The sequence below is a fragment of the Harmonia axyridis genome, chromosome 1 (assembly GCF_914767665.1).
Source record: "Harmonia axyridis chromosome 1, icHarAxyr1.1, whole genome shotgun sequence".
Classification (NCBI taxonomy): domain Eukaryota; kingdom Metazoa; phylum Arthropoda; class Insecta; order Coleoptera; family Coccinellidae; genus Harmonia; species Harmonia axyridis.
The window spans coordinates 83,717,872-83,745,451 of NC_059501.1; the positions used below are offsets into that span (position 1 = coordinate 83,717,872).

The 27,580-nt window shown below is 36.3% G+C and overlaps 3 protein-coding genes across 4 annotated transcripts in view; 1 reads left to right on the top strand and 2 right to left on the bottom strand.

Annotated features, from left to right (window-relative positions):
* LOC123688609 (balbiani ring protein 3-like) overlaps positions 1 to 17,832 on the top strand; it is a 64,074-nt gene extending 46,242 nt beyond the window's left edge. For both annotated transcript variants that reach the window (XM_045627205.1, XM_045627206.1), the window contains exons 4-19: positions 703 to 915; positions 4,193 to 4,378; positions 8,478 to 8,618; positions 9,875 to 10,063; positions 10,518 to 10,727; positions 10,841 to 11,065; positions 11,125 to 11,361; positions 12,034 to 12,435; positions 12,517 to 12,672; positions 12,729 to 13,292; positions 13,360 to 13,536; positions 13,652 to 13,921; positions 14,055 to 14,300; positions 15,183 to 15,409; positions 15,868 to 16,110; positions 17,493 to 17,832. In XM_045627205.1, coding sequence (XP_045483161.1) covers positions 703 to 915; positions 4,193 to 4,378; positions 8,478 to 8,618; positions 9,875 to 10,063; positions 10,518 to 10,727; positions 10,841 to 11,065; positions 11,125 to 11,361; positions 12,034 to 12,435; positions 12,517 to 12,672; positions 12,729 to 13,292; positions 13,360 to 13,536; positions 13,652 to 13,921; positions 14,055 to 14,300; positions 15,183 to 15,409; positions 15,868 to 16,110; positions 17,493 to 17,624 — 3,818 coding nt within the window. In that variant the 3' untranslated portion in view covers positions 17,625 to 17,832. The remainder of the gene's footprint in view (positions 1 to 702; positions 916 to 4,192; positions 4,379 to 8,477; positions 8,619 to 9,874; positions 10,064 to 10,517; positions 10,728 to 10,840; positions 11,066 to 11,124; positions 11,362 to 12,033; positions 12,436 to 12,516; positions 12,673 to 12,728; positions 13,293 to 13,359; positions 13,537 to 13,651; positions 13,922 to 14,054; positions 14,301 to 15,182; positions 15,410 to 15,867; positions 16,111 to 17,492) is intronic.
* Positions 17,833 to 18,392: 560 nt separating this feature from the next.
* On the bottom strand, positions 18,393 to 21,566 carry LOC123674171. The gene is made up of 4 exons (XM_045609096.1): positions 21,389 to 21,566; positions 19,760 to 20,197; positions 18,801 to 18,961; positions 18,393 to 18,560 (listed from the first exon to the last, which is right to left on the bottom strand). Exons 1-4 carry the CDS (start codon positions 21,504 to 21,506, stop codon positions 18,393 to 18,395), a joined length of 885 nt encoding a protein of 294 aa, XP_045465052.1. The 5' UTR covers positions 21,507 to 21,566.
* Positions 21,567 to 22,459: 893 nt separating this feature from the next.
* On the bottom strand, positions 22,460 to 27,570 carry LOC123688610 (serine/threonine-protein phosphatase 6 regulatory ankyrin repeat subunit C-like). The gene is made up of 3 exons (XM_045627207.1): positions 26,406 to 27,570; positions 24,311 to 24,824; positions 22,460 to 23,281 (listed from the first exon to the last, which is right to left on the bottom strand). The coding sequence occupies exons 1-3, from the start codon at positions 26,588 to 26,590 to the stop codon at positions 22,904 to 22,906; spliced, it is 1,077 nt and encodes a 358-aa protein (XP_045483163.1). The 5' UTR covers positions 26,591 to 27,570; the 3' UTR covers positions 22,460 to 22,903.
* Between the last annotated feature and the right edge of the window lie 10 nt (positions 27,571 to 27,580).

A 27,580-nucleotide genomic window follows, 5' to 3' on the forward strand; every position in this document is an offset into this window, starting at 1 on the left:
TATAGTATCTTTTATCAAACAACGTGAGTTATAATAACTCACTGCTATAACTCACCAAAATATATCGGAAAAAGTGGCTCTGCTTCTATACTTCTGTGCTTCTATTTTGTTGGCTGAAATGGAACATTCCATTATTGTTATTGGTTGGAGGACTGTCACTTTGATAATTTTGACGTTTATAGGTAACTTTTGGGGTTTTTCAAAAAAGTTCTTTCTCTATTCTTGTAGTTTAGTGTTTATTGTTATAGTCGTAGATAAAGTATAGTATTCAACTTGCGGTAATGGTCATAACTCACTTGATGAATTACAGCACTCGCCTGAGGTTCGTGCTGCAAACTTCATCTGCGTGAGTTATGACCTACATTACCGCTCGTTGAATAGTATACTATTAACTTACAGATTTAAAGAACGTCACCAGAATTTTTCTATCAGTTCTAGTTTTCTGTTTTCGATACTTTTGGCGGTTTGGAATGAAGTTGTCAAACTCAATCGGGTTGTCATAGTGATTGATAATTGCACTGAATGCAATTGCATTGCACTGAATTCAATTATTATCAGTGTAATGTTGACAGGATTGGCTGAAATTGTTTCGTATGACACAAAATGACAAAATTTGATTGGTTGTTAGAACTGTCAAAAAATTTTCATTATAAGTGCTGATTACTGTTATTATTATTATAAGTGCTCATTCTACTCATATAGGTTGCGAGACGCTCAAAAACGCAGCATCCAGAAGGGCCAAATCTTTGGGAGTTGACGGCAAGTCTGTCAGAGCACCAAGATGCAACAAATCAGGTGGTTTTGAACCAATCCAATGTGACAATGAAATTGTAAGTTCCTGCTGGTGTGTGGATGAAGCAGGATTCGAACTGGCAGGAACCAGAGCTCCTGCAGTGGGTTTAGTCAACTGTACAGGTGAGTGACCATATGGAAATTATCTCAAATTTTCTACAGGGTGATTCATTGGTGAATGGGCGGAAGCTAAGGGTAGATAGGGGACACTGAGGCCGGTCAGAATAACCTATTGAAGGGTCTTTTTCTTTTTTTAATCAAGATACAGAGTGTTCTATTGATTTCGTCAATTTCTTCAATTAACCATAATTTTCGGACCACCCTATATATTTTCTTTATACTTGGTGAGTTTATTCTCTGCAACGTCACCTCAAATAACGGGTGTTTTTTTTCGAGGTATATAACTTTAAGTTGGCATTACTGTTCAGGATGGTCACCGATTTAACAGCTGTCAAGTGATTTATTCTCAGTTTGGTTTGGCAATTCATCATGAATAGACTCACGCCTGAACAACGCTTGCAAATAGTGCAATTTTATTTCGAAAATAATGGTTCTCTGCGGAAAACGTATCGTGCACTACGTCCATTTTATTTTGTTTAGCGATGAAGCGCACTTCTGGTTGAATGGCTACGTCAACAAACAAAACTGCCGCATTTGGAGTGAAGTTAATCCTCAAGTGTATGTCGAAACACCGTTACATCCAGAAAAACTGACTGTTTGGTGCGCTTAATGGGCTGGTGGAATCATTGATCCGTACTTCTTCAAAAACGATGATGGCCAGAACGTTACAGTCAACGGTGATCGATATAGAGCCATGATTACTAACTTTTTCATTCCTGAATTGAACAACCATGATGTCCAGGAGCTGTGGTTCCAACAAGACGGCGCAACATGTCACACAGCTCGTGCCACAATCGATTTATTGAAAGACACGTTTGGTGACAGCCTAATTTCACGTTTTGGACCTGTGAATTGGCCTCCAAGATCTTGTGATTTAACACCACTAGACTACTTTCTGTGGGGCTATGTGAAGTCATTGGTCTATGCGGATACGCCACAAACCCTTGACCATGTTAAAGACAACAATCGCCGTGTTATTGCCGATATACGGCCACATATGTTGGAAAGAGTCATCGAAAATTGGACGTCCAGATTAGACCACAGTCGAGCCAGCCTTGACGGTCATATGCCAGAAATCATATTTGAAATGTAATGCCACAAGATTATCTTGCTGGTAAATAAAATTCATGTCAATCGAATGATCCATCGTTGTTTTATTGCAATTTAAAGTTCTATAGCTCTAAAAAAACACCCTTTATCTTGATCCAGACTGAATTTATTGTTTCAAAATTTCGCATCTTTTGAACCTTGGTACTGTTGAGAAAAAAGTGACAGTGACATTTATTTATTGTCTTGATATATCCACTGTGAACCGAAAATACTATTTGATCATAGAAATATAGTCGAAGAAGCAGGATAGTAACTTTTCTTTATTGCGTTTGTCAAAATCAAAATGATTCTTCTAGTGGTATGATCCTCGACAAATCTTGCATAAACCTTCGTTTCTACTATCCTGATGCTGGGAAATTCATTCATCTCACTCGAAGTGCTTTCTGGATTACTCACGTCGACGAATATTTATGATAAGAGGTTTCTCAAGTTCAACTACTTTCATTCCATCAATGCGATATAAATGGAATCCAGTTCATTGTTGAATGTTTTATTGGATTATCCGTCAGAACGCAGATGTCTTTCGGAAATTCCGATCTGAATTTCTCTACGTTTGACATTGAATTTAAATTGCTGCAACGCCCATAACAATACCTTTTCGCGTTAGGCAAAAGCTATTTGCGTCCGACATGTGGTGTCGTATTGAAGTTGACTTCCACTCTTTTTTTTTCGGTTTGACTTCAAAAGCCCTGATTTCCTGATGTACACAAGTAAAGGGTGTTTTTTTTAGAACTATAGAACTTAAAATTGCAATAAAACAACGATGGATTATTCGATTGACATGAATTTCATTTATCCGCAAGATAATCTTGTAGCATTACATTTCAAATATGATTTCTGGCATATGACCGCCACGGCTGGCTCGGATGTAGTCCAATCTGGACGTCCAATTTTCGATGACTTTTCCCAACATTTGTGGCCGTATATCAATAACACGGCGAATGTTGTCTTCCAAATTGTGAAGGGTTTGTGGCTCATCCGCATAGACCAATGACTTAACATAACCCCACAGAAAGTAGTCTAGCGGTGTTAAATCACAAGATCTTGGAGGCCAATTCACAGGTCCAAAACGTGAAATTAGGCGGTCACCAAACGTGTCTTTCAATAAATCGATTGTGGAACGAGCTGTGTGACAAGCTGCGCCGTCTTGTTGGAACCACAGCTCCTGGACATCATGGTTGTTCAAACCATGTTTGTAGTAGTTAGTAATCATGGCTCTATACCGATCACCATTGATTGTAACGTTCTGGCCATCATAGTTTCTGAAGAAGTACGGACCAATGATGCCACCAGCCCATAAAGCGCACCAAACAGTCAGTTTTTCTGGATGTAACAGTATTTCGACATACACTTGAGGATTAGCTTAACTCCAAATGTGGCAGTTTTGTTTGTTGACGTAGCCATTTAACCAGAAGTGCGCTTCATCGCTAAACAAGATAAAATGGACGTAGTGCGCGATACGTATTCCGCATAGAACCATTATTTTCAAAATAAAATTGCACTATTCGCAAGCGTTGTTCAGGCGTGAGTCTATTCATGATGAATTGCCAAACCAAATTGAGATTAAATCACTTGACAGCTGTTAAATCGGTCGCCATCTTGAACAGTAATGCCAACTTAAAGTTATATACCTTGAAAAAAACACCCTCTACATTAACCTAGCTATAAAAAAAAAACACTCTTAACTTTCTCGGAAATTGTTCTGCCCCAAGTTCGGTACTCACAAACCAACGGAGTCATTGTAACCCTTTTTTTCGATTCTTTCATACGCCTCTGTTGTCGTACTCCACATCCACCCAAAATCAATCCTTAATTCATCAATCATCCGTCAAAAAATCTACAGTTTCAAAATCTCTGCTTTCTAATTCGTTGAATTCAGTTTTTCCGCTATCTCTATCTTAGCAAAATACTTAAAGTTCGTTGCTGACAGCGATAAGCCAAAATTTATGATGCCCATTTATTTTTATTACTTCGTTTATTTGTGAGAACGTATTGAATTCCTCACCTGATGCAGTAAATGGTCTATAGGTTTATAATTTACATCTGGTTGACGCTATAAATTTCGACATCTTATCACCTAGATTAAGGTACAGCTAGATTCTCGAAAATTAATTAATTCATCATCGAAACGTAAAAAAATCCACCAAATTGTACGAATTTTTTTTCACAGCACCAAAACCATGCGCAGACCACACTTGCAGAATGTTCTGTCCCCATGGTTTCGCCTTGGACAAAGATGGATGCCCCTTATGTAGGTGCAGAGACCCATGTACAGACATCAAATGCCCAAATGCTCTGGAATGTCAACTTGAAGATCTGGCCTGTGCTGATCCACCATGTCCACCTGTTCCAACTTGTAAGTAATTCTGTAGACTGTTCATTAATTGTAGAAACGATAGTTATCAATGCTTTGGGTAATTAGGTTGCAGCGTAAAAATCCAATATACTTCTTGATTTATTCACTAATTCAACAAAATTTTGTGAGGGGTTGAAATAGTTTACCAAAAAGGTTTCCATCGACTACTTACCTATTTTTGTTACAATAACATCGACAGATTTTTGCTCATCAGAAGTTGTGTTCAATTTCTGAAAGGAAGAATTTGACCTTTTGGTTTTTTTGCAGGTTCTTTCATTCTTTAAGAATACCTGTGGCTTAGATTTAGATATCAGGGGGATTTTATTGATCCGCGACCTTTTGGCCTGTTGTGCCCCTTATATTCTCTTTCTATTAGTCATTTGACTATTGAGCTCGCCTTCTAGTTCCAGAGTTCTAATCAACTCCAATATTTGGGATGTCTTCAAGGAGGCTACTTCCTAACTTATACTCTTGTCCAAAGCATTTTTGTATTGGCTAGCGATGGTGAGGCAATCTTCATCAGGAGATTCGTAGATTCTTCCTCCTCCTTACAAAATCTGCACTCATCGTTTTCTGCTAGATTCATTCTTATGAGGTGCTTCTTGAGGCGGCCATGCCCTGTATGAATCCAGTAAGATGTAGCATATTCTAGCTAAGATTCATATACTTCTTAGACTTCGCAGTATCAAAGTTTTCGACCGGGAACCCAAAATAAACAAACCTTGTTATTCCTGCCTTTTTCATTGACATCACCTTACCTTGGACTTTCTAGTACTAACCTTCATTCGACTGTTTCAGATAAGATACTAGCTATTTGGTTATTTTTAATCAATGTTTGATATTGAGTAATGTTTTTTACATGGGTTATTGTGACAATCCTGTAGACTTATTTACTTTTAGTTTTATTACAAATTCACCAAAATAAGTAATACGTTTTGTTCAGAAATATTTGTAACATTTTTATCATTGCTTCAAAAAAGCACATTCTTGATACTAGCATTGAGTGATTCTGACTGTTCTGATTTTTCAATTTTCAAATTTTTTTCACTTGGAAACGCATTCAAATCATTTGAATACTGTTTTCCGAAAAAGCAGCTTATTCTCTTTGGAGGAAAGTACTTTTTAGGGCTTGAGTGGTATCAGGAGCTTTTCAGTGCACGTTCATTCACATCAGTACTTTCCTTAGTTTCTTAATACTCCATTACACAAGTTTGAATCACGTTTATTCTCAAATTCTTGTAACCTGAATCGAAAACTTGAGTAGAATGAATAACAAAGACACAAGTACAGAACCCTGAGTAACACCAGGAGTAAATTGACCAGCAGGTTATGTTCATTTCCCAACCGTGCTAATGATACCAGTTATTAATTCAATTTTCGTACATGTGGCAATTTCTCAATTCAGAATTCAATTCAGTAGACACCCAGTATACTCACGAAACGCTACACCTTGTAACGTGCCCCAAGACCACAACCCATCAATCAAACATGCCAAATACCACGAGTTGCATAATCCGTAAGTACGTGGAATACCAAATATCAAGGCTGCACAACCTCGAGTCGCATCTCAAAAAAAAAAAAAAAAATCATACTCTCGATATTATCAGATAATCGTGTGTAATTTCGGTAAACAATAAGCTGTCTCGGCCCGCCACGTCAATCGTGACCAGGGGTTCCGTTGAAATGTCTCCGTGAACTTTTCGAGAAGAGGATGGGCATATTGAAGATGAGGAATTCGCTTCCCATGGTTTCGACCTCAAAAACACACCTATCACGAATATCGTGATTGGATTCGAAACCTGAGTGCTTGCAAAGATCCTCGTACACAAAAGCGGATTGTTAGTAGGTCAAAACAAATGATGGGCGTTGGTGTTGCGACGCCTGAAGAGTGCATCTTTGTTGAGGTGTTAGATTGAAATGTTAATGGATGTGTAGACGGAGTTCAGATGTAGTAAAAACGTTTTTTGTTGAACAACATTCTTTTGATTATTGATGACTTGAATGTGTTAATGTGCAATTTCAGCATCTACATTATTATCCGAACATCTTCACAAAAAACATTTTGATATATGAGAAAATAGAAAATTCTGTTGTAGATATGAAAGAATTTATTTGAGAAATACAAAGCAAACAATAAAACTTGTAGATTTAAGGGGGTTTAAATGCATCGTAACCTTATGGTCTACTGTGCCTCCCATGAGAGCTGTTCTCGACATTAGTCGTATTGTACAGTTCGCCCTTCAGTTATAATGATCTACAGTATCTGGAATAGCTTCAAGGAGGTTACTTCCTCACTTCTACAAGTCTCCCGTCCAAACCATTCTTTTTTATTGGCTAGTGATGGCGAGGCAGAATCTGCACTCGTTGTTTTTTGCTAGACTTATTGTCATGAATTGATTCCTGAGACGGATATGCCCTGTAAGGAATTCAGTGAGGAGGTGTAGCATATTCTTTCTAAGATCCAAACACAGCTTAGATCTCTCTGTATCAATGTTCCGAAAAAACCTTTTTGGAATAGTCCAACACAGGAAGAGCCAAAGTGTTTTTAATGCACTCCAGTATCTGGTATGGTATCCAGGAGGTAACTTGCTCACTTCTAAAAGTTTCTTGTCCAAAGCATTCTTGTGTTGGCTAGCGATGGCGAGGCAGAATTTGCACAAGTCATTTTCTGCTACACTCGTTTTCATGAGGTGTTTCGTAAGGCGGCAATACCTTGTAAGAGATTCAGTGAAGAAGTGTAACTCATTTTTTTTAAGCTCATGATATGTACTTCTTCGATCCCGCAGTATTAAAGTTTCGAAGAAACTTTTTGGAATGATCTAACACAGGAAGAACCAAAGTGTTTTGATGCACTCCAGTATCTGAGATGATCTCCAGGAGATTACTCTTGTTCAAATCCTTTATGTGTTGGACAGCGAAGGCGAGGCAGAATCTGTACTAGTCATTTTCTGCTAGACTCATGAGGAGTTTCCTAAGGCGACAATGCCCTGTATAGCATTCAGTGAGGAGGTGTAGCTTATTTCCCTAAGATCCAGATACTTCTGAAATCTCGTAGGACTCAAGAAGATTACTTCCTCACTTCTACAAGTCTCTTCTCCAAAGCATTTCTGCGTTGGCTTGTGACGGAAAAGCATTCCGTCACCAGGATATCTGGACTATCTTTCTGCTCCCAAAAATCTGGACTGGACGTTTTCTGCTAGACTAAACCTCAAGAGATATTTCCTAAGGCAGCAATGCTCTGTAAGGAATCCAGTGAGGTGTAGCAAATTCTGACTAAGATCCAAATACTTCTTAGATCTCACAGTATGAAATTTTCCAAAAAAACTTTTTAGAATGATCATCAGACAATGAAATAAACGGTGCTAATTACAAATATAATTCAATTTTGAAGCATTAAATCTCCTTAGTTTTGATATTTTATTTCGTGTATCGGTTTAGAGAAAATGAAATTAGTAATCGTTAAATAAAATCACTCACTTCCCAATTCGTCTAAACCGAAGAAACTCGTTAGATTGATAGATGAACAATATTGAAAATTAAGATATTAATTGAAAGGATTAACATCCCAAAAGTGTTAATTTTGATTTTTGTTTCCTTGACATGATACTCCTTTGAAAAAATGGTAAATTTAAAAGAAATTTCTATTCGTTTTCTTCATTATGTGTCCACATAATAACATCATTCTCTGTGATTCATAGATGAATAGTGTAAACAACTAGAAAATTTTGTTAACCTAAAGAATAAATTGAAGATAACTGCAAGATTAAAACCTTCAAAACTCAAATGACATTTTCTTGTAATATTTATGGAATCTATTAAAGATAACTCAACGACAAGAACCTTCAACACTTAAACGAAATGTCTGGTGAAAATCAACAGCAAGACCGTTCACGCTTCAATCAACGTTTTGTAATTCAATTAGTGAAATCAAGAAACATCGCTGTTACGATTCATGTATTCCCCAACAACACAATAAATACCTAATGGATTCCCAAACCCACATCAATCAGAGGATGAGCAATGAAGGTTGCTCATCAATATTCATGATTTTTCTAATGACGTACTTCGCATTTGATTTATTCTTGATTTTTCGTTTTAGGTAAGAAAGGTAGAAGCCTTGACAGTATCTGTCCTGTTGGAGACCCCTTGAGGATTAGCGAGACCGTCAGACCTTTCTTGTGTGGTAACGACCCTGGAAAACCAACCTGTCCGCCAATGTACCAATGTTTAGTACAGAAAGGTATGTAACAATACTCTTATAATACGTTGTTTTCACATTATGGGACTACTCATGAAATCATGAGTGAACCAAATCAGTGGTCCCTGCCTTATACACCTTCAACACCGTAGTAGAGACCGTGGTGACTTTTACAATGCACGATCGGGTAGATATAACTTCTACCGAGTATTTCACAGGGTGTGGCAGCATCCTTGGAGCATGTAAAGAGTCAGCTCATTATTTTTGTCTAGTATGCAATTGCAAAATAATGGAATGTATTGATTTAAATTTGATGCTGATCTTCCTTTCCTTAAATTTTTCTAGAAAAATCAGAAATTCGTCTCAGTCGATCGATATTTTTTATTGGTATAGGCTATATGAAGATTCATATTCTTTCAAAATCGATCATTGAGATGAAGTGAAAATTATCACAATTGAAAAATATTGTAATCACATTTTGTGAAAAGTTATAACTTTCACAATCATAAATTATAAAGGTAATTTTACTTGATGAAGACAATCTGATAAATAATCAGAACTATGACAGCATTGTGCCAAAACTCTCACTATTTGATATATTTTTTTGATACCTGTATACCTTTTTGTCTAGAAATATATATATATATATATATATATATATATATATATATATATATATATATATATATATATATATATATATATATATATATATATAATTCCAAATTTATTTATTCATTCAATGAACGGTACAAAACCTTTTCACAAAAAAATTAGCATTATATTATAAATGTTACAATAAGCATTTAGTCATACATCTCTTACTCTTCTGTGAAATAGGTATACAAATCAACATTTACAACTGGAATAACACTTTGAGACGGGTTCAATTTTATCTTTTGGTTGATGTTGACTGTAATTGATAAATCATTACTTTAAATTATAAATGTTAAAGGTCTACTTGATGAAGGCAATCATTATAACTATCAAAATTATAATGTCATTGTCTCAAAATCTTCCCCATTCAATATAAGTATACTCTTTTGTCTAGAAATGCAATTCAAAATGAAATTTGGAATTGTTATTTTAGACAAAAAAGTATATATCAGAAAGATATTATATAAAATAGTGAAGATTTTGGCACAGTAATGTCATAATTTCCATACTTTCACATTCATTGCTTCTGAACAGTCGTCGAAGCTTGTTGGAACTTTCAGTTTAACAATCAATTGATTCTAAATCGAGACTACAAAGTCTCATATAGTTAATCGAATTTTAAAACCTTTTTTTTTCGACAGGAAATGACTACGGAGTGTGCTGTCCAGCATCCTTGAAAATACAAAAATCAGGATCCTGTCCATCATCAGACGACAATAAAACCGAGTGCGGTTTACCATGTTCGCATGACCTTGAATGTCCTTCGATTCAAAAATGTTGCAACAATGACAAATGTGGTTCTTCTTGTATACACCCTAAAAATGTGACAGGTAAATCTAGTTTATCTACTTAAGCGTAAGGTTCAACTCGGTGATATGGAAGATTTGAACTTGAATTCGTGTTAAATTGTTTCTGAGAATCCGATTCTGTTCTCGAGAAACAATAATATTAAACCTCTGAAGTCATTCTTTTAGATATCGCAGAAACATGAAATAATGTTTTTTTTTATATTTCTTTGAGAAATATTGAGCAAGAATAACAAATCAGATAGTTTTCAATTATTTTTATTGTTATTATATATTATTTTTATCTAATCAAACGATACCTACATTCAATCTTAATTCCAAATCCTTTCTATACAAGATTGATCGTTCTAGCTTGAAGTGGAAAGTTTATCTATACTATATACTATTTTTTTACTATACTATATTTTTTATATACTTTTATTTTTTTCGTAGTGTTTTATTTGTCAACTTTACAATTTTCATCGATATTCGTTCACAGAATGTACCCACCAACGTTCCTTATCCGAAATTCTATCTGTCAGCGAGAGAGAAGGAAGGGGCTACGTTCCACAATGTTCTCCAGAGGGTGAATTCGAACCTATGCAGTGCAGCAGGAATGGACTAGTTTGTTGGTGCGTAGACAGACTTGGACGTAAGATTAGAGGATCGATGGGACCCTCAGACAGCGTTACTTGTGACGTATACGATAGTAAGTCTTTCATTTTTCTCAAAATAAATGGATGAATCCTCAAACAGACCCCTGAGTTTCCCGATATATATATTTTTCAGTGGAGATTTGACCCCTCATTTTGCATCTTTCAGGTAGTTTCGACACCAAGGCTAGAAGCCTGGACAAGATGGAGAACAACTGCCAGAAGTTAGAGTGTGCCGCCATCTGTGAATACGGTTTCAAACTAGACGAGAACGGTTGTCATACCTGCAAATGCGACGATCCTTGTGATGGCTACTTGTGTCCTGAAGACGAAGAGTGTATAAACGCTAAAGATGCTACTTGTTCCGGTTTCCTCTGTCCTACCCTACCAGTTTGTAAGTTTACCTTCATTTTTACTCCCATTGTAGCCTTTATCAACTGTTATTTTTTCAAGGTCGACCAAAAGCAGTTTACGCCAACCCTTGTGAGCGTGGTACGCCACTGACGGACGATATGAGCGGAGCTCCAGTGGCGTGTGCTTTGAGAGACGAAGATGGTACTGTTTGTCCATCGAATCATGAGTGTAAGGCTGTAGTGGGTTCGACTCAGGCAGTGTGTTGTCCAATGAATTACGAATTGGAAGCTGAGGCTTCTGAAGATATCAACATACCGGAGAGTAGAACTCAGACCAGTAAGTTCACTTTGTATTCTGAATGAATTGGAGTCATTCAAGTAAATCAAGGAGCATTTTTTGGTTTGTACTTAATTGGAAGACACTATTTTGAAGCTTGTTGAATGCTTTTCATATCCAATTCATAAACCGATAGCATTTCATTAAATGCAAGTTTTCAATATTCAAATAAATATAAAATTCAACTCCCATTAATGACACTTATGACAACCACCAATCGTAAAACATTTCAAAGGATTCTGAAGATGACAATTTCACGTACATGGAATGAACAACTAACATTTAACACTCCACTCAATTAAACCTGGACCTAACCATTTTTCTTCAAAAATAGACTTTATTCGTCAACATATTCTCCTTCAAAAGTGATACATGTACTCAAACCCCTCCTCTAACCTTTCAATATATTTTCTGCAGAAATATTCGTCTTTGCTTTCGAAACAAGTTTAAACCTCGGCAACATCTTCTTGATTGAAGCCAAATTTCCTTTATTGGATTATTCTTTCTTGGACAACAAAAATCCAGCAAAATTGCTGGGGCCCAGACCTAGAGAATAAAACTCGTGGTCAAGCAGTTTAATCATGTTTTTAGATTTGTAATAATTAATCTATAATCAAAACACTACCATCCAAATTCAACCTAAAGTGCATTCTAACCTTTGTTCGTTTCCAGTGTGCGAGTACTTGAGGGACTTCACCGAGACCATGGAAGGCACAAGGGAGGGTATGAACCTCGCTCTCCCAACCCCAAGCTGCGACGAAGAAGGCAACTTCCTCCCAACACAGTGCGACAAGAAGAACTGTTGGTGCGTGGACAACTTCGGTACAGAAATACCCAAAACCAGGGGAAAAGAAAACGCTACCACCGACTGTACCAAACTGAGGGAAACCAAAGAATGCTTGGACCTCACCTGCAGAATGGGTTGCGAATACGGCTTCATCCTATCTGAAGACACCGGTTGTCCTTTGTGTCAGTGCAGGGATCCTTGTTATGACGTACCATGCGGTTCTGGAGAACAGTGCCAGTTGGTCGAAGTGAACTGCAAGGACCACTATTGTCCACCTGTGCCAGCTTGTAAGTTCAATTTTTTCTTTTTGAATTCCACGCAAATTTTTTCGATTACTAACTTTTAACATCATTTTCTGACTTCCCAAGGCCTACCCAAAAAGCTCGGCCAATGCCCCTACCTGGTACCATCGAACTCCATTTCCTGCGACTTCGCCTGCAACTCAGACTTGGCATGCAACGGTACCTCCAAATGTTGTTCCAACGGTTGCGGCACCCAGTGCGTAGAACCCCTGCAATACACAGGTAAGACACCCCTAAACTTCCCACCATCAAACATTTCACCATACTCCTCTCCACAGCTTGCCAACACCAGCGCAGCCTAGCCCAACACCAAGCCCACGAGTCTGGCACCCCTCTCAACAAGGTCCACATCCCGTCCTGCAACACCGACGGCAGTTTCAACTCCAAACAATGCAACCCCGCCACTGGCCAATGCTGGTGCGTCGATAGCAATGGTTTCGAGCTATCTGAAAGCCGTGGTAGCGAAGATCTCGACTGCGATACGACCATAACGCCATCTAGGTGCCCTCTGAGGAGATGTGTGGAGAACTGCGAGCACGGGTATAAGATGGACATTGAAGGGTGCAGAACTTGCCAATGCGCTGATCCTTGTGATGAGGTTAAGTGTAGAGGGGAGGGAGAAACCTGTAGGTTGGTAGCTGTGGAGTGTGTAGGATCTCCTTGTCCAGCAGTGCCTATGTGTCTACCGAAAAAGGAGAACCCTTGCCAGTCTGGAGAGCCTTTGAGGTATGGTGGGGAAGATGAGGTTGTTTCTTGTGGGCCTGAAGAGGAGAGTTGTCCTTCTACGCATAAGTGTCAATTGAGTCCTATTGGGGAGTATGCTGTCTGTTGTCCAAAACCAAGTAAGTGATCATTGTTGCTTCTTAAATGATTTTTTGGGTAATAACGCGAATTTTTTTCTCTCTGTAGGAGATATTTGCTTCGAGCCTTTGGATCAAGGTACTTGCCAAGGAGTTGAGTCTAGGAATTTGACGAGGTACTACTTCAATTCCAGGACCAACAAGTGCGAAACCTTCGTATTTTCAGGATGTCATGGAAACCACAACAATTTCTATACCAAAGAATTATGCTCTCAAGTATGTCCAGGTAAGTGTCAAAAGAATTGTCGATTCAATTTAACAAATAAAATTAATTGTCCTAGTCTTTGACTATTTTGGTACTTTCATTGTTATCCAACTTATCAAACCATCTATTTATCTAGTATTGAGCCAGTGCGAAAGATTGAGGGAGAAGAACCAAAAAGCTGCAGAAAAGTATAACAAACCAGCCTTCTTACCTAGATGCGAGAGCAGCACAGGAAATTGGGAGTCTGTACAGTGCCTCGAACACGTTGGAGTGTGCTGGTGTGTCACTCCACAAGGTAACCCTCTGAAAGGCACCTTGACTAGAGGAGCAGAACCAGACTGCAACTTCAGACAGGCCAGGAATAGGGCGCAGAACAGGGCTGACTTTACTAGCGATGCAGATTTAGGTGAGTGGAATAGAGATCTTTGTTGATATAAATATAAGATATGTACATACTTTTTTTCCTTCCATAATATTCAACATCCACTGTATTTTGTTGTCTAGCGAAAAAACTGAATGAGTTTTCTGTCGATTTTCAGTTCTAGAAGAGCTGATGATGCAAATGGGATCCATTAGTGATATTGATGAACCATCTGACTTGGACAGAGACGAGAGCATCAACGAAGGCTTGATAACTTCGAGGTGTGAAGAGCTGGGTGGTCAATGCGACGCTAACAAGAAGTTCCTACCACAGCAGTGTGAAGAGGATATCTGTTGGTGCGTCGATGAAGCTGGTAACCAGTTGCCTCAGACGAGTACCTTCAGAAGAGGAGAAAGAACTTGTGGTGAGCTAATATTTTTATTGTCTCCTATCATTCATTCAATGCTTAATACCATATAAAATATTTCTGACGTGTACAACCTCACGACAAATCCATGGTATCAAAACAAAAATATACATTATTTCTCTTAAATAAATGAACCAGAACGTTATAATTTTGCTATTCGGTAATAAAGCCGATCAAGAAAGAAGATAGCTTTAAACAAAAGATTTTCGTTAAGCAAGAGAATGTCTATACTAGTGAAAAAGTGAAATAAAAAGAAATCAGTATCCAGTATTACACAAATACTCTTTGAAGAAGACATAGTATGACGAAACAATTGCTCTTTTTAGGATAGGTTTCTAGTCATTCAGGAAACGAAGCCACTACACTGGCAAAACAAGGAACACAAATGCATATTAGTAGGACCTTTCTGTGGTATAGTAAAATGCATCTAGTATAATAAGAAGTTTCTAGAGAAAGAAAAAACCTAAAGAGAAACACTCTGTTGAAATCTTCCAGGATGGATTACTGCAAAAAGTTTATTTGAAACTTTAATATTGAAAGATCCAATATGATCTGGTTCTCAGTAAGAACATTCCACAACTCCTCACTGGTATTCTTACACTCACTGGTATTCTGCCACTTCAGGAAGCTCCTAATAAAAATAGAAAACTGACTAGTGCAGATTCTGTAATTCTGTGGTCACAACAAGTCATAACAAGCCTACGCAAAAATTCTTTGGAAAATAAACTTCTTGGTACAAAAATTCATTCAAATGAAAGAAAAAACTTCATAGCATTAAAAAATTTATTATAAATTATATCGAAAAGATGACTCAATCTTTTATATTACTGAAAAAAGAAATAGAATATTTGTCTTGATCATAATTTTCCTCTTTTCCAGTTTTTTCGCCTGTGGAAAAGGTAGAGGTCACCTTGGGCTTCAGAGGCGAGTACGACGACATTTCCTCAACGCCTGTAGTCAACAGGATCAGCAAGATTGTCAAAAACCTTGGCGGCGTCATCAACGATGATGGAATCGCTGCTGACATCTCTTCGGACGCACTGTACATCAGGTTCTCCCTGATTGGAAGCAAAAAGATCGATATCGCTTATACTTTGGAGAAAATGGTGAGTTTAATCTACTTAAATTCTATCATTTTTTCATCGAGTTGTCTTGTAGATGTTAAACATAGAATCAAGAGATTCATTTTAATCAAAACGAAAAAGATTTTGGAACTAATAAGCATGTTAATACCTCAGATCATCAGTTGAGTCAATTTCCCGAAATTTCTAGTTACCATAATTCGAAAAAAGTAGTTTTTTTTTTCTTGTTTATACAAATATTTCATATAAAATAAACACTCATTACATCAGCATAATTTGGAGCAAGTGCCTTGAGAAAAAACTTGGTAGGGTCAGATTGGTGAGGTTGGGGTATTTAACACAATAAAGTTAGGTTAATTCTGTTGATATGTCTGTAGATTTTCTTATAGGTTATGTTACAATCCGCTAACTGCAGAACAAGATGGGACTATTTAATCCCTTTCAGTTTATTCCAGTCTTTAAAACTTTTTATGATGTTTCAGATCATGAATCAACATCTGCCCGATTTGACAGCAGATATAACAAAATCAAGAGTTACCCATCACTTGCTAACACCCAGTAGTTCCTTGAGGGATACCATACTAGCCCTAGAAAACAGGGAAATTGTATCGCAGTCTCCTGTATCTATTGTGGCACCATACCACACCGCTCTCATAGTTGTTGCAGCGGCATCAGCCTTTATAATATCGATATTGACGCTATTGGTCATCCTATATCGAAGAAAAGTGAGTATCCAAATTGAATAAATGTACTCGAATAGTGTGCCATGGCTAGCTCCCATATTTCTAAGGGCTCTTGAAGGAAAAGTGTGAAAGATATTTTGAAGACTAATTATTGGCCAGAAAATGTGGAATACATTTTTTTTGAAAACTTTTCTGGTAATAAAATTGTTCAAATTATAGCCTCGCTAGGAAATACAGGGTTTTCCAAAGATAGGTTTTATTTTGATGTGAAAAAAAACGAAATTCAACTCTATATCCTTTTCATCAAATCAATATCTTCCAACTCCTGCCATAAAAAATCATTAATCAATCTATTCATCGTAATAGTTGCATCAGCCATTATCGAATAAGTCCTTACTTATTCAATTTTTGGACTGGTGATGGTGGTGGGATTGGACCTTTTCAATCCCACCACCATCACCAGTCCAAAAATCGCACCAAACAGTGGCAGGTTGAGGATAAAGAGATAGAGAGGATTTTCAACAATCATTCTTGAATTTTCCAAGCCTAAAATGGGACAATTCTGCTTATCAATATAGTCTTCGAGGTTAGGTTAGGTTAGGTTAAAATAGACCTGCAATTCAAGGACTTAATCAGGGAAGATACGATGTTGCTGGTGATCGGCTTCTGTTCTTGTGTTAACTGAACTTCGAAAGAATTAAAACCTAAGTCATTATGTAAAATACGGTTTAATGTCAATTGTGAAATGCCCAATTGCCAAGACCATCAGAGAATTGACAAACCTGGATTTTCACCAACACCACGCGCTAAAGCAGCAATATCCTCAGTTGTTCTTGAGCGAAGCACACCGTTTCGATTTTGTTTTCATTACTAACTTGACTCAACAGCTCAAATTTTTCTACCAGTTTTAATATTGCCGGCCCAGAAGGTTCTTCACGAGTACCTAAAAGTGCTTTAGTTTTGCGAACTGTGACTGCAAAATTTCCACCATAATTTCAAAAATTTCAGTGCGCTGTTGAAGCGTATATCGTTCCATTTTTGGAAATGATGTAGATTGTACTTTGAAATGTCAAAAAAATAAAGTGACAGCTGTCGAGATTGAGAGTTTTCGAAAGGAAACCACTCATTGGAAAAAACCTTCACATTTCAAGTTTTTCGTAGAAGTTTTGCATAACTTTTTCGAGGGTGGCGTAGATAATTTTAGCGTTTTTTCACAAATTGCAATCGTCAGTACTGTATTCACTTCTTAGAACGAGACCTCTTGGGCCACCCTTTTCCCTATCCAGAGTTTATGAAATGTGGGAGTTTGCAGTGGCGCACTTGTACTTCATTATCGTCCACTTTGACAATTTTTTTAATCATTTCCGAGCTCTAGATTCCAGTCTGATCGACTAAACATTGAAATATATTTTTTCATTCTCTAGATGAACAGTATTAGCAACAACAAAGTTATTGAAGACAACCGATTCTTATCAGCTACAAGACCAATCTACATCGAACTTCCAAGTGAGAAATACAACACAGCGTCGTCTGATAGCAGTAAATCAAGTGCCTGAATAATATTAGTTGTAGTCGTATTTGTATCATTCATTTGTAATATATTTCCCTATTAGTTGTAAGTTTTTTATGTATAGAAAATAAGACTCTTCTATGTGGAATGAATAGTTTTTCGAAAATTGACCCGAATGAAACGAAACGATGTTTATTTATTCCACATAGGAAATGCAGAACGTATTTATGTACAATAAAGAAAAATTGAAATAACTCTCAGGATTTTCTGTTCTTCCTTCATTTACTTCCATTAACGTTGTTATGACGTAAACTGGTAGTGCTGCGTCTTAATTTACATAATTCACCAGTGACGTAGGCTCAGTTTTATTACGATATGTGAATATTGCAATTTGATAGGGAAAATCAATTCGGTTTTGAATTATAAGAAAAAAACTTAGAGAAGAAAATTCAATAAAAAAAACTATATTCAAGAAAAACACGTTGCGTCTATGAAACTAAAAATTGCTATAAAGTTATAAAGAAAAATGTATACATACTATTAAAAGAATTGATTAAAAGAGTTTGATAACATCGAATTATGATAATAGTGAAAAACTAAAAAAGTTATCAAAACTGAATACCAGAAAAATTAAGATCCATGTTGTACAAACTGAAATTCTCGTGGAAATTTTGTTGCGTCCAATATTATAGCAATGAAGAGCTCATTTTGAATGTTTATAAATTTGTATTACTCTCACTTACGGCTGCTTAAGAACTATGATTTTTTTCAAAGACAAAATTAGGGATAAGTTAATAATACACAGTGATAATATTCAATTCTTTATTGATCTGGAATCGTATTCATCCATCAGTTGGAGTATCCTCTTCTGTTCATCAAATTCAACATCCCTCTTCTTTCTGCCAATAATTGCTGCGTTTGTCACTACTGTTGGAGTAACAACCATCATGTTGTGTTTGTTTTTTATGGCTTGAACAAGTTTCTGCAAAAAATTTAGCCTTAGCCTTATATATTGGCTGAGAAAACATATTAATATCTTCCGATATTTTTAAGGTAAGAAAATTTCAGGGTACAGGATGAGAAGTCTATGTGGCCTTCAATGGACCCAACTAAAGGTCTACTTCTCGAAAGTACTACTATGTTTAACTATACCTGTAATCTTTCAATGAAATACAAGCTAGCAAAAAGACTCAACTTGACAAAATTCAAAATCTCAACTCACCAATACCAACTTGATGAGAAAAACAGCAAATGTAAGGAACCCGATGGTCATCAGAGCTCCTTCATTCGATGGGAAATGCATATCGTGATCGTCATCCTTATATCCTCTTGCTTCAGTTGGTTGTTTAGTTGATCCACCCCACAGCTTAGTTACCCTTTCATCTGGAAGTAAAACATAAGTGCAGTGGCTGATGACAAAGGCAGCATTGAGAGGACTACACTGCCAAGAAATAAAGGAGGTAGGGGTCTGACGAACATCATGGAACTTGCTAATGAGCAGATAGAAAGCCTACGAGAATACTTCAGAGATCAAGCAAGCACATTAGAGGTCTACAAAATACCTTTACAACTGCACAAGGAGCAATTTTCATTCAACCATCAGACAAACCAAGAAAAACTACAAAGATGAAGAGAGAAGCCTCTGCATGGAAGACATATCTGGTATTGAGTGAATGTTCCTATTAGCAGGGAGTGAGAAAGCCGAAGACGAAGAGAGTTTTCTCTCCTTTGCGTATAGGCTAAAGTCAGCCAATTATGTATGACAAGCATGTAAGCCAGTTTGAGGCTGCCTAGAATGAAGTGGATTTAAATTCTGTAAAGAAGTTGTGGGAGTTATCTAATCTGAAAATGTGTGCACCAATGTTGACAAGATATCTCTCTTGAGATTAAGATATCTAGGAATTTTCTCAGGTACTTTGAAATGGAACTGAATACCACAAGATTGAGGGTGGTCAGTATCGTGTAAAGGAATCCAGAGATCGATGAAAAATTCTTTATTTCATGAATCCAAGCTCTTGGCTATTGTCATAGCCATTAAGGCTTTTTTTAATTTTGAATCGTCCCTTGAGTTCAAACAAAAAATGGTGTTAGTTATGATAATTTTCAGTTCCTTCCTCATCCAAGAAAATTTAATTAGAAATGTTCGTGAAGAATTCACACTTCATAAAGGATTATACCCACCAATATTAAGAAGTAGATCATCCCTTAGATTCTTCAATCTATCTATCTTCCCTTTGAGATTTTTGCGACCCTTGACTGTCAAATCTTCTTGTACTTCTTTCAAGAGAGGCATGAAACCCTCAGTTCCCTCCTCTGGTTCATCAGGATCTTCATTTTCCTCCACTTCTTCCTCAAGTTTCCCTGATTTTCGTTCCATTTTTTCTGTTTTCATTTCTTCTAAATTGTCTACTCTATCCTGTATTGTTGGAGGACCTTCATGGTATGGAGAGGGGATGTTTAAGTTTTCAGTGGGCTCAGTTGTTAAAGGCATCATTTCTTCTATTGGTGACGTGGCTGTAGTTGTTGGTGGATATGTTGACTGTATATGTCTATTGTTGTTTTTGACAGGTCTTCTGTAGACGTACTCATTACGAGGGAATACGTAGCTTTTGGTACCGCCTGAAAAATAAGTTTTCTTTGAGATGTCAAAGCTGAGTTAGAGTTTCTTCGAGCTGTGGTATGTACCTAACTGAAGCATTTGAGCGCTCGTTCTTTTATGGACCCGTGAGGAACCCAGAACCGTACACAAGGTGTTCCTTGAAGACATGCTAGGATTTAAGGAGGCCATTCTTGGACCTATCTTGAAAAAAAACTTCATATGGATCAATTTGGTAAACGTCCTTACTTTTGGAATACAGGGTGATAAATCAAATTTAAAAAAATTACTACAATTTTAGGAATTCTGTCAAACTGATGTATTTCCTCTACTTCCCTACAATATTTCATTGTATAATTGTAGTCCAGTCATATAAGGTGTCCCATTTAAAAAACACCAACACTCGCCTATATCTCTGAATCGATAATTAATTTCTAATTTAATGCGAACACCCTATATACAGGGTGTTTCACCGCGATGGCCTATTAGACGTTTATGGAAAACTAATCCTGATTTTTCGCTGAAAATTTGCATGTTGTGGTTTGAGACAGTGACCTTTCTCCCTTAAATATTTTCAGATCTCTACAACTTCCGGTTATGCCAGAAAAAGACACTTACTTCATCATTTCAAATGACACACCCAGTATATTATTGCATCATTAAATAGCTTTTTTGATGACAATTTCAACAATATGTCATAACTTGAGTAAAAACGCAACGGTTCATGAATTAATGGGATTCTTTGAAGAGATGAGAATACACATTTTTTTAATATTTCTGCAGATATTTTTTTTCCAAAAAAACCTTTTTCATTTTCGATTCTGCCAATAAGTAGTATTATAAGACTGTTTGCGGTTTGAACCAAAAATGTAGAGGGTGTTTATCAGAAGATGATGAACTTGGACAACTAAAATTCATCAAAACTCGAAATTTTCAAATTAGAACCAAATTTTTTATTATTTCAGTCAATTCTATTTACGTAAAAACTGAGAGGGGTTACTTAAGCAAGTAATTTGGGACACCCTGTACTACACTATTCCAATGTAATTTCGAAAAACTCAATATAATCTTTAAAGACCATTCGCGGCTCAAAACTAGAGAAATACAGGCATTATACATATAAGGAGAACGAGCGCTCAAAAACTCGCCGAAAAGTCTTGCTTCCACTTTTTTCACCACCTCTTCCTTATTTTTAAAAAGTAATTCACACTTACCGGACGGTTTTTCAGCTACTTCCTCCTGCATTTGCGGTATCTCCACCCAATCGCCACTGCTACCAACATAAAAAAGACAAAAAACGATTATATTAGAAACTACACACCTATGCGCCATTTCTTCACAAAACACTTTGAAGTTAAAACCAAAATTTCAATATCAAATGCGCAAGTCACTTTAGAGACACCAAATTCTTGTTGAGTCTAAGGACTATCTGAAACGGAAAATTATGTTTTGTGGAGTTTGTCGTGAAAACAATTACCTGATGATATCCGTTAGGAGAACTGTTGTCGTTCTATATAAACATGATATTTTTCATGCCTATTTATCACTGAAATTGTTTTATTCTCTCTAGTGTGAAGAATTTAATTCATTTGTCATTGGTGTACAATTATTAATATATCTATCTGATGTTAAAATCACTGCAAATGGTTTATCTTTGAATGCAAAATATCTCGGAACGTGACGAAAAAAATATAATATTGAATGAATATTCAGCGGTGGGATTCGAACCTTGGGTCATATATTCCGAAATCCGCCAAAAATTTCAATAATTCACATCTGTGAAACCATAAATTCTAGAACTTCGCATTGAAAATATTCTGTACAGTATCATCGTCGAAATATATTTTTTATTAATTCCCTGAAATATTTTCAATTTGTTTTCACGCTTATTTTGTTCAAAAATTCGTGAATCATACTCAATACTACCTACAAAGCAATCGGTTTTTTAATAAATTTCGTACCAATAGCTTCTATAGTTTCCGATTCCAAAGAATCGTTATTGGAAATAATGAAACAAAACAAGAGAAATACGAGAAAATTTTGCGATTTCAGCTTAAATCTGCCTTCTGTACTAAAATTAAAAGTTCCCAAAGCCTAAATGTTGGATGAATAGTTTGATGACAATGATATTTATCAATTGTTTGGAACATTTTTTTTTGAGAATACTAAAATGAATATGAAAATAATAAATCCAGGCTTGGAAACTCAAATTCTACCCCATTCAATATTTGGCATAATATCACTCCTTTCAATAATTCCAGGTATAACCAGTGAAAATACATTTTTTCTTAAAAACTCAACTTTATTTGTCACTTTATTAATTTCTCATCCAAAAGTTACATTGATACATTTCTCATTTTATTGATGAATAAAATTTCAATGGAGTTTGACGAATAGTTTCTGAGATATCCAGAATTACATTACAAAAAAATTTTTTCTCAACTACACAATACAACTATACTCAACTATACAATACAACTATACTAAACTATAAAATACAACTATACTCAACTATACAATACTAATGAAATGTTCCACAAACATTCTTTTGAAAATTTTAAAAACTGATTCTTAAATTTCAGTTTTATCAGATGGGTAGTAGTACAAATATTGAATACAATAATTTCTCTGAAGCAAATGGGCAGAAATTGCCCAACAACTTCAATATAATAATAAATTTCAATTAACACAAAATATGATGTGATATAAACAAACAACAAATCAAAATCCTAACATTTTCTACAGAAATATTCCAATAACAATTTATTTATGTCCCTTTCTGTCATAAATAGTACAATTTGTTTTATACACAAGTAAGGCAGTACATCCCAAAGTACTTCAGTTAGGATCTCTATTACTTTTTCTGAATGTTCATTATGTAACTCGTCTTTTAATTTTTCATCCAATTCTTCACTAAATTCCAAATCACTGACGCATAGTGCATTCCTCATCTTAGGATTATTGATGATAGATCGTATTTCCAATTTTGTACCAGTCAGTATGTTGTAATAGGTTCTGGGATCGGTCTTGATGATTCTTTTTGTTTTCAGATTGTAAGCAGACAGCTGGTAATTGATAAATATCCTTTCATCTACTTTACGTATTAACTGAAAAAAAAAATGAATCAATAGACTAACATATAAGGTGTAGTATATCCAAAGTCACTTGGAGCAAGTCAGAATATTTCAATTATATCGGGTGTTTTTTGCGAGGTATATAACTTTAAGTTGGCATAAAACAACGATGGATTATTCGATTGATATGAATTTTATTTATCCGCAAGATAATCTTGTGTCATTACATTTTAAATATGATTTCTGGCATATGACTGCCACGGCTGGCTCGGATGTAGTCCAATCTGGACGTCCAATTTTCGATGACTTTTTCCAACATTTGTGGCCGTATATCGGCAATAACACGGCGAATGTTGTCTTCCAAATGGTCAAGGGTTTGTGGCTTATCTGCATAGACCAATGACTTTACATAGCCCCACAGAAAGTAGTCTAGCGGTGTTAAATCACAAGATCTTGGAGGACAATTCACAGGTCCAAAACGTGAAATTAAGCGGTCACCAAAAATAAATCGATTGTGACACGAGCTGTGTGACATGTTGCGCCGTCTTGTTGGAACCACAGCTCCTGGACATCATGATTGTTCAATTTAGGAATGAAAACGTTGGTAATCATGGCTCTATACCGATCACCATTGACTGTAACGTTCTGGCCATCATCGTTTTTGAAGAAGTACGGACCAATGATTCCATCAGCCCACAAAGCGCACCAAACAGTCAGTTTTTCTGGATGTAACGGTATTTCGACATACACTTGAGGATAAGCTTCACTCCAAATGCGGCAGTTTTGTTTGTTGACGTAGTCATTCAACCAGAAGTGCGCTTCATCGCTAAACAAAATAAAACGGACGTAGTGCGCGATACGTATTCCGCACAGAACTATTATTTTCGGAATGAAATCGCACTATTTGCAAGCGTTGTCTATTCATGATAAATTGCCAAACCAAACTGAGAATAAGTCTCTTGACAGCTGTTAAATCGGTGGCCATCTTGAAGACTAATGCCAACTTAAAGTTATATACCTCGAAAAAAAAATACCCGTTATTTCAAAATTAACAGATACTACCTTAAAATTGGAATTATTGCAAGGCAACCTCTGATGAACCCGGTGAACCAAGTACCTAACCATCACGTCGAAGCAAAAACATCTTGAATTTCTTCTTGAAATTGCTATATCGAGAGGTGTCACCTCATCCTTATTTTTCAGATTCATGTCACCTCCATGCTTCAGAAACAACCTAGTATATTGACAGTCGTACATAACACATATATGTAGTGGCGTTTCACCCAACATATTCTTCTGGTTGACATCAACTCCTAGCTCTAAGAGTGTTTTGGCTATATCGTGCTTATGCTCAACAAAATAATAGATATCAGTGGTGTGCTTGGCTAAGGTATGCAGAAGGTTATCTCCATATTTGTTAATGGTCCCTACATTGATTCCTTTGTAGATCAGACGATGAAGAGGTAGTAACCTTTTGTTTAAACGCTTCACTTTTGCTGTATGTTCGATCAAATACTGCAACAAACTGTTGCCATCTATGTCCACTACGTTTAGCATCGGACCATGATACATCACCCTAAAGATATTAATGAAAAAAATTAATGTTCAAAAAACAGTGTGATCAGGTGATCAATTTCAACAAAGTCAATACAGGCTGTATATGAATAAAAAAAATTTAGGGGCTTTCCTTGTCAAAAAATAGGGTGGGTCTTCAATTAAACCTAGGATAGTTGTAAACATGTAACGTAGTTTTCACTTGTCAAACGTCAAAAGATGACAGCTTCGAAAGTGACAGCTGCCAAGATAACAGGCTAATTGAAAAGTCCCCGGTCTACAATAGTAAAACACATTTTTTTGGCGAAATTCGATTTTATTCAACATACACTGCGCAAAAAAATTAACGCACTTTTATGGAAATCTCAAATTTATTCTACAACTGAAGGTGTTCTCAATGATAATTATTTTTATTTTTATTTTATCCTGAATTTTTCTTCCATTTAATGTGTCTTGTTTCGTTCAAAACCTTCCCGAAAGAACATAAAAAATAAGTTATAAAGTCAATGTAGAGTCAACTTTCATTAAAATTGAGATTTTCAGAATGTGCATTAATTTTTTTGGGCAGTGTAGTTGCCTTCGAGGGAGATACAGCGACTATAGCAATCTTTCAACTTTTCGATACCATTTTTGTAGTACGATTTGTCTTTCGCTTCAAAATAGGCCTCAGTTTCGGCGATTACTTCTTCATTGGCTCTAAATTTCTTTCCAGCGAGCATTCTTTTGAGGTCTGAGATCAGGAAAAAGTCGCTGGGAGACAGATCTGGCGAATACGGTGGATGCAGAAGCAATTCGAAGCCCTATTCATGCAATATTTCCATTGTTTTCATTGAGCAGCACCTTTTTTTTCAAATGGGGCCGTTTTTTCAGGATTTCGTCCTTTAAACGATCCAATAACGCTATATAATAATCGTTGTTGATAGTGTGGCCCTTTTGGAGGTAATTTAGGTTTATTGCACTTCAAACACTGCTCGCGCGGCACCTATTTTGCACACAGCTTTCTCATGTACAAATATTCGTGAATGATATGATGTAGACGTTCAGATGATATCTTCACAATATCTGCTATCTCGATCAACTTCACTTTACGGCCATTCAAAATTATTTTGCGAACTTTTTTGATTTTCTCGTCGGTGACAGCCACTTTTGGGCGTCCACTGCGTTCGCCGTCTTCGATGCTCATTTCACCACGTTTAAACTTAGCATACCAATCAATGATGGTTGATTTTCTTGGTGCAGACCCCGGAAACTCTTCATCAAGCCACGATTTTGCTTCAACTGTATTTTTCCTTTCAAAAAACAATATTTTATCAGCACTGGGAATTTTTTTTCCATTTTTTTTTCAAATAACAAAGGTAGCTTCACTCACAACGCAATATCTTACAAACTAATGGTCGGACTGCTGTCAAATTTTGACACGTATCGTTTAATCATTAGTACTAACTAAAAATCATATGGATTTAATACTAGCACCGCCATATGTGCATCTGACCGGGGACTTTTCAATTGTCCTAATAGCGGGCTATTCAAAATTAAACCTCCCATTATTATTGGCAACTTTAAGGTTGGCCAAATGGCCTTGGTGACATTATAACATGATTACCTAGGCAGATCTCCAATACGACTGATGTAGAAAATAGGAGTACGGTCGTGCGCATCACGTATGTTGATGTCGCCGCCATACATGATCATCACGTCCAAGGCTTCGAAGTTGCTATTTTTCACCGCCAAATGAATTGGCGTCATACCTTTGATGTTTGGTGTGTGTGGATTGTGTCCTTTGAGCATCAAAGTCCTTATCTTGGCTTTCTTCTGTTGTTTACCTTTGTAACAGGCGTGGAAGTGCAATGCGTAGTTTCCAAAGATGTCTGTTTTATATTTGCAGCCCTAAGACGGAAAATTAGTAGTTTTTGTAATAGATATATTGAATCAATTTGCAATACATCGACTTGAGTTGAGGTACAAGAAGGGAAAATTTGGGTATGGTAAGCACTAAATATATCAACAATACTAAAGAAAAAACAATTGTTGAAAACACAGGCCAACAAAATGAAATCCAACAACTGATTGGATAAATTTTCGAAGTGATTATTTCAAAAACGTCACCAGCTTTTGCTATCAGTTCTAGTTTTTGAGATTTCTTCGATATTTGTTCTGATACTTGCCTAAAATAAAGAAATAAAAATATTTTTGAAGCCAAAAATAGTAATCCTACTCAAAATTAGAATCTTATTATCCGAATAGAACTATATATGTAAATTTTGAAATGCATACTTGAAACCATGTGTTTTTAACAGGAAATATTAATAATTATAACGTAAAATATATCTACACAAGTTGAGTATAGAAATGCTTAATATAGCATATCTCAAAAAGTAGATCTGATAGACCAAATTCGAAAGAGTTGAAAACTAGCGGGCATCAAAATGTTGGCCTATGTAAAAAAAACAACAAATATAACCAACAGGATAACCCTTAAATGAGGTTGATAATGTTCCATGTCTACAAGGAAATCATAAATGTCAATGTATAAGGTAATGAGAACACTATAAAGCTACATAATATGAGCCTTATCATCCAGTGAGAATACCTACCAGTTTTTCAAAATATCAAGTTGAAGATATTATTTTTAGTGGATATCACTTTTAATGTCGTTGAGTATATTCCTAAACACTAAATACGGCCAACTGTTTATTTTGTAAATCATTGTTCATTTGATCAATAATCATCAAATCAATATTAAGTATGTAGTATGTCAAAATAAAAAAATAGGGCAGA